Genomic DNA, 6,740 nt, shown 5'->3' with positions numbered 1-6,740 from the left:
CCCACGAGCGGTTGCACTGCTTGGCTGCCCGGCAGGCGTGTGCCAATTTGTCAGGCAGGATGGGGAGAGAAGAGCTATGGCTGCTGGGGATGGGAGGACACAGCCCGCTTGAGCCGTGGGAATCGCCGCTCCGGCACAGGGAGCACCTTGCTTCCCAGGGGGAGGATGATGTAACAGCACAGTATAGCGAAGCCACGCATTAGGCTCTAGCACGTCTATATCAAAGCGCTTTTCTGGGTATTACGGAAAAAGGAATCCAGCCAAAGAATCGTGCTGAGTTTTATTTTATTGAGCAGAGACGATGGAGATGCGGGCAAGCTGCTCCCGTGCCTGTGCACAGGCGTCTGTGGCCATTGCTGATGGGGGCTCATCTGTCGCTGCTCGGTGACAGTGGGGACTCAGCATTTCCCCAGGTGCTTCAATCTTATTTTCCCTCCACTTCTCCTGTAAAAGTAGCAAGACAAACTTAGACAAAGCAGCGTGGGACAAGGACCTCATCCGTCTGAACAGGACCATTTGCCTGACTCGTGTGTACCCTGGTGCCTCATAGGGAACATCAAGCCATTTTCTCCTCTCCTTGCTCTTCTCTCATTTCCCCTAGGGTACGGCAGCCTTGAGTGTGCACCAAATCTTAAGGACTGTGAAGGAAAAACTGATGGTTTGCAAGTACATTCAGTCCAGGGGTGCTGGCTCCTATTGCATCTCCTTTAAAAGGTGACAGAGCTCAGGAAAAGGAGAAACTCAGGTTCTCCCTCTGAGATTTTGTGTCTTGTTCCACAAAGTCCATTCAGACTTTTCAGGAATAATTTGGCATGGCTCAGCTCCCGCATTCCTCCAGACACTTCTCAGTATCCAGAAGTGTGGGCAGTGAGAGTTGCAGCCTGTGGCACATAGTGGGAAATGTGCATCAATTTAGAGCGTGCAGAAGGTACAGGCAGGATGCAATTGCCTCCCAGGCCCCGTGCTGCCTCTCAGCCTGGTAACCAGCAGCGTGCAAAGCCTAGAAATGGATTAAAATTAACATGCATTCACACAGCTCTGTTCCAAGGAGGAAATATTCCACGATTCAGCGGCTGGTCCATAAAAGAGGAGCAGCCGGGATGCAGGGCCTCCCCTCCATGAAGAACATCGTTACATATGTGGAAACGGAGCCAACCTTCTCTGTTCTTTTGGTCCCCTCTACTTTCACTTACAGCACTGCCTTGCAGAAGGCACACTTGTTTCCGTACGTGATGCCATCCGTGCCACAGTGAGGGTTGGACTCCCTCGTGCAGTACACACTTCTGTTTACAAACTCCCTACAAATCTGCAAAAGGAATAAAAAAAAAAAACCTTTTCAGGACTCCCATACTCTTTCTTTCACTTTCCCAATTGGATACAAGGTCACTAATATAATGCTTTTTCCAACAAGAGGACTAAAGCGGCAGTGATGACACTGCCCATTTACTGAAGGAAAAAGCCCTGTCAGAAATGAGCAGAAGCAGTGTTTCAGGGGAATTTTTGCCCCATGTTTGAGGAGGGAAACTGTAGTCACCTGGGAGAAGGCTTGAACTCCCAAAGACACGGGTAGATTAGCCTAGGCATGTAAGAGAAGGGTCAGCACTGATGCTCTCTCAGGCATTTGGCACCAAGTTAGCTCACTGCCACATGGCTTCATGCATCTTGCGAAACCGTGCACTCAGCTTGGTGCTTGCTGAGCTTTCTGCCTTCCCAGCGGAAGGAGGAGAAAACCATAGTCTATAGGGAGTTAAAAATGGTGTCCAGGAAATGTACAGGTATTTTGTCTCTGGACAAGTCCCAGTGATGGACCTTGGTTGGGGGAATAAAACACTCTCAACAGTCCGTTAGTTTCATGAGAAGATTGGACAGTGGAGCAAAGTGAGCACAAGTGGTGCTGCATACAAACACAACCCGGTGCAAGGGTTAGACCTAAGCATGATAAGCATTTGCTAAGCCAACAGTCCATTTCCTTGGTCTACTTGCTAAGTGGCCACACATTAGATCCCCTGTACAACAGAGAACTCCCCAAAGTGTTGGGACACCTTGGATGGACCCACCTGCTCCCAGCAGACATTAATAACTGTTTACCATGCACCAAGGTCTTGGTTACAAAACCATTCCTCTAGAAAATGCAGATTCAGTAAGCAGAAACAGCTGCACTAACCTCTTCAATGTCTTGACCTGCTACATCTGGAATAAAAAAAAACCAACAGAAAAACAAACAGAGATTTTACACATCAGCATTATTTTCTGATAGAGGCTGAACTAAAGTCACAAACCCTCTATGCAAACCACGGTGAAACAGGCACCAGGTTTTTCCTACTCTGTCATCCTGTGCGGTGGAGGAGGGGGCAGGAAATACATTATCTGAATTGCTTTTCAGTATTTTGCTTTTTTGAAGAATGTTACTAAAATACCATGCAATCAGTCATTCAGCTGCTAACTGCACCTCAGACACATAACCCAGTCTCCTGGAAGGCAGCCACTCCTGGGGAAGCGAGCTGCCGAATCGGGTCTGGAGCCGCGCTCCACGGAGATTTTAAAGCTATCTTGGCTTTTAAGGCATTTAGGCTCCTGCACCTCTGAGCAGGGCAAATGGCCAGTACTGCTAACAAGAGCGTGCCATGGAGAAGGAGGAGACCCCGTGGTCAGCTTCACAGCCATCCTCGGCACGGCACAGCCCAGAGACTCTCCCAGAACAACTTCATTCCGGGCAAGATACAAAGAGACGTCATGGGGTGATACAGAGCAGAACAGGCAGTGCCAGTCACTAAGAGCACAAAAAAACCCGCTGTAACCACAGGCGCTAGGCTTGAAGGTCCATCCTCTTTATATTTCTTCACTGCAAAGGCTGCAGTCAGACACACAGGTCAAGTCATAGTTGCGGGATGGGGCAGCCCTGCAATGTCTCTAAGGGGGAGCCTGACACTCAAGGGTGGATTTAACACAGATTTGCAGAATCTGGGTCACAGCACTGTGGGACAAACACCCAGCATGTGGCACGGCAGCGGGGCAGCAGAGGTTCAGCTGCAGGGCTGTACCTGCTGGGTCGGTGGGGCTGCTCAGGTGGCTCTGAGCAGGAGATGGGAGGCCCTTGCCCTGCGCTTGAGCCCCCACACATTGGAAATCCCACCCAACCCTCAGCCAGCTAGACCATCATCCATCAACCCACCCTACTTCTCCTGGCAGTTGTATTGCCCTTTGGCACTTTATCCCTGGCACTGGTGTATTTATCATGTCCTCAGGTTAGGCTAGGTTGCCTTAATTGTAAAGTCACCGTTATGGCTATGTGCATATTATTTACAAAATAGCTCATTAGACAGTTTTTTATAAATATTACATGCAGCTACACAAGACTTTGTGATGAAGTCTCTTGACATTTGTTTATTTTATAGGAGATCACAGAGTTTGCTGCTACTCTGCCTGGCCTTGGAAGGAAGCTTCAGCACTCTGACAGAACCCAGTCCCAATTAAGACTCAATTAGAGGCAGATGAATATTTCATAATGAATAATGTGTACAAAGTAATTCACCTCTTTTCTCCATACACAGCTTGCAATTTTCTCCAGTGAATTCTTTATTCAAATTATTCACAGAAAAACAAGTATAAATAATTCTTGTTCTGCATTCTTCAATAACTGTCACCACAAAACTTCCAGAGCTGGCTCAGCCGGACACAAGCAATTGATAACTCTGATGTGACCTATATGTTCAAAAATCATCACTCAGCTTCCCCAGATTGTCAGAGAGATGTGTAAATCTCCAGATAAATAAATGCTGGATCCTTTTAATTTGCCCTCTTTGTTTTGACTCCTTGAGGACATTTAAATTTAATTTTTAAGCTTTTCTCTGCAACATAAACGAAAGCTGAAACTTTCATCTAATTACATTTCCACATCTCCAAGGAAAACACCAAATACCAAGATGCTTAGGATCAAAACAAGAGCTGATGACCCTGAGGTGAGTGAGTTTCTTCTCTAACTGGTTCAGCAAAAGTCTCCAGCGAACATTTGTACCAAAAAATTCATAATTACACTCCATACACTTTGGTACATTTGCTGAAAGAGCTGCTTAGAATTTGCTTGCTCTGTCTCCCGGTGACACCTCCGCTGCGTTATTCACTGCGGAGGCACACGAGGAGTGGAAATATGTCACCCAAGTGAGCAAGTCCCGCAGATATTTCCTACTTGCTCAGCTTTATCTTCAAGCCTGCCAGCCAGCGATCAAGGCTCTCCGAAGTTTGTTGTTGTCAGGCAAGGTTTTGGGGTTTTTTGTTCAGTTTGGGTTTTTTTTTTTTCTAGGCTAGGGAAAAAATCACTTACCCGAGAAGAAAGAGAGCAGCAGCAGGCTGAGAAGCACTAAGGCACCTGTGGCCCTCATGCTGCAGGTAGCTCTAGTCCAAGCCCAGCAACCCGTGCGGGAGGTGTCGTCTCAGCACTGGAGCCCACAGCGTGCACACAGACCTGCCTGCCTGCCTGTGTATTTATGTGCTGTGCATGTATGCAGTTGTCCTCATTCCCCACCTTAATTGTGAGAACTTCTCCACTTCGTTTCTAAAGCCTTTATTGGTCCTGGCCATATTTATGGTGCTTTAGGAATGCTGCCCTGTCCACATCAAACCTAGAAAGGGCTAATTATATGAGTGATAGACTCAGGCTTGTAATATTTTTTTTTTTTTTTTTTTTTGAAATAGTCACAGGATTCTCACAAGGGTGAATTTTCAAAGCGGTGATTCATCGGGGAAGCTGGTAATTTTCATTCTCTGGGCCCTCGCTGAATGCCAGCTCCAAGGCTTTGAGCGCGGCATGATGACACTCACTAGACGTTACGAAATAAATCACAGCATGAGAATGTGTTGTCTGTGAAACCAATTATACGTTGTTCCCTGGCTATTTTTGAGGATGCTTCTAAATTTGTTGGGTTGGGGTGGAGAAGCACTCTGATGTGACGTGCTCTCATAGCTTGTGCACAGTCCCAGATAGGACTGCTGCCTCTTCCCCCTGAACTTTTTAAACTCTAGCTGTCAATGTTTTTCAGTTTTTCACATTCACAAACATATGTGAGGGCTCCGCTCCCACAGCAAGTGGCAATGAAGGAAATTTGATGGGGAACTGGGAGACTTGAGCTCTATTTCCAGCTGAGCCTGTGCAAGGATTTGTGTTCAGCTGCACCATTTACAAAATATCTGTTCAGATGAGAATAAGCTTAACATTTTAGTAAGCTTTCCTAAAGAGACAAGCCTTAGGAGAGCAATGTGCATAGATACATCTGTTTATTGGTTCCCCCAGTAAACTTTGAATCTGCAACTAGTTCCAACGAAATTTGACATAGGAGTGAAAAAAATTTAAAATAATAAATACATTCTTTTACACACTTTTCTAGCAAGAGAGGAAAGATGCTACTCACATCCTCAGCCAGCAAGGGGGAGAGTTTCTGCAGGAGAGCACTGTTATAAACACCCTACATCTAGGAAAGCATTAGAGTTTGCAGCTTGCCAGACATCTTAAAATCCACGCAGCAGAGACACCATGACTGACAGGTGAATTCTCAGCTGTCTATTAAGGGTGAGCTCACGATGCAGCTTCTCATATAATTTAGTTATCTCGTCAGTCAGCCGCAGCGCCGTTCAAAGTCACGCTTCATTCTGCCACTTGCAGCACTACTTGTTTGCCTTTTCTAGTTTCATACGTCACTGCTCACGACCACAGCCTCATGCCTCAGTCCTCTGCCCAAACATTTCGGTTGCTGCAGCATAACTGCCCGGCAAAAGCCTTAGCAAACGTACCGCAGGGGCCGATCCCTTCTGGGCTGAGGAGAGGAAGAGACTGAATTAACAACCATGTGATTATCGTTATTACCCCTTTCCACTTCTTTATAGCATCTGAAACAGGCCACTTGCTGGCCTAGGTGAGGGAATTCCTCTGTCCTTCTGACTTCTCTGAAAATCAGGGGTAGAAGAAGGGCACCTGGACCTTGCTTTGCAGTCTAAGGGGTGTAGTTGGGCAGAGTCTTGCTGGTGTCAAGCCAAGTACTTACATCTGCTGGGCCAGTCTTTAGTTCTATGTGATAGATACCTTTCCATCTTTTAAAGAGCTCTTGTTTAGAGGCTCATGAGGCACCTAGAATACAGCCATATACCTGGTACTTGCTATTTGCCTTCTCTTTCCTTTTCTGCAGGTGAGGAACTTTTCTTCAGGCTTTTCCAAAGCCTTCTGAGATCCTAAGCAAGTACCTGGCTTCCTCAGGCAGAAACCACCACTACCACCAAGGAGGTTCACTGTTGAAGAAAATTTCCCTCTATGGCCAAAACTCCACTAGTCTGTGGCCACTCTATAAATCTCTTGACCAACAAGAAATCACAGCAGAGCTCTGTCCTGCGCTGACAGCTCTCCGTCCCCATCCACTAGCTACTTAGACTGTTCCTTAATTCTTTTTCACACAAGCAGGTAAACAACGAGGACTCTCATGACTCTCCAGTTTGCCTTTTCTTAAGAGCAGGCACAAAGGCATGATGTGATTTATATTGCCTGTACTAACAGAAAAAAAAAACACTGAAAATACAAAGTTCCATCCCTCTTCCTAGGACAGAGCACTGCTCTGTGATAGTACTAGGGGAAGGGCAAGCCTCTTATCTTCTGGTGGGAAGCATCTACAAAATTCCTGGTCAAGACATTATCTAGTTCTGGAAACAAGACCCAAAGAAAAGGCTTGGAAGTCACAGATTTTTTCCTAAATATCAGC

The 6,740-nt window shown here is 46.4% G+C and overlaps 1 protein-coding gene across 1 annotated transcript; it reads right to left on the bottom strand.

The window, feature by feature from the left end:
• Window positions 1–398: 398 nt before the first annotated feature.
• Window positions 399–4,379, bottom strand: LOC118452809 (serine protease inhibitor Kazal-type 6-like). Its single transcript, XM_035899487.1, has 4 exons — window positions 4,322–4,379; window positions 2,165–2,190; window positions 1,194–1,306; window positions 399–444 (listed from the first exon to the last, which is right to left on the bottom strand). Exons 1-4 carry the CDS (start codon window positions 4,377–4,379, stop codon window positions 399–401), a joined length of 243 nt encoding a protein of 80 aa, XP_035755380.1.
• Between the last annotated feature and the right edge of the window lie 2,361 nt (window positions 4,380–6,740).

This window comes from Egretta garzetta, unplaced genomic scaffold, assembly GCF_000687185.1.
Source record: "Egretta garzetta isolate BGI_Z169 unplaced genomic scaffold, ASM68718v1 scaffold121, whole genome shotgun sequence".
NCBI lineage: Eukaryota > Metazoa > Chordata > Aves > Pelecaniformes > Ardeidae > Egretta > Egretta garzetta.
The sequence above is the reverse complement of the archived record's forward strand: the minus strand, read 5'-3'. Positions and strand labels throughout refer to the sequence as shown.

What these genes read in the sequence shown, in the direction of transcription:
- LOC118452809 (XM_035899487.1), bottom strand. Translation starts at nt 4,379, where the DNA reads ATGAGGGCCACAGGTGCCTTAGTGCTTCTCAGCCTGCTGCTGCTCTCT. An exon ending in GCTGCTCTCTTTCTTCTCGG is followed by an intron (nt 2,191 to 4,321) that starts GTAAGTGATTTT and finishes TTTTTATTCCAG; the next exon opens with ATGTAGCAGGTCAAGACATT. An exon ending in CAGGTCAAGACATTGAAGAG is followed by an intron (nt 1,307 to 2,164) that starts GTTAGTGCAGCT and finishes TTCCTTTTGCAG; the next exon opens with ATTTGTAGGGAGTTTGTAAA.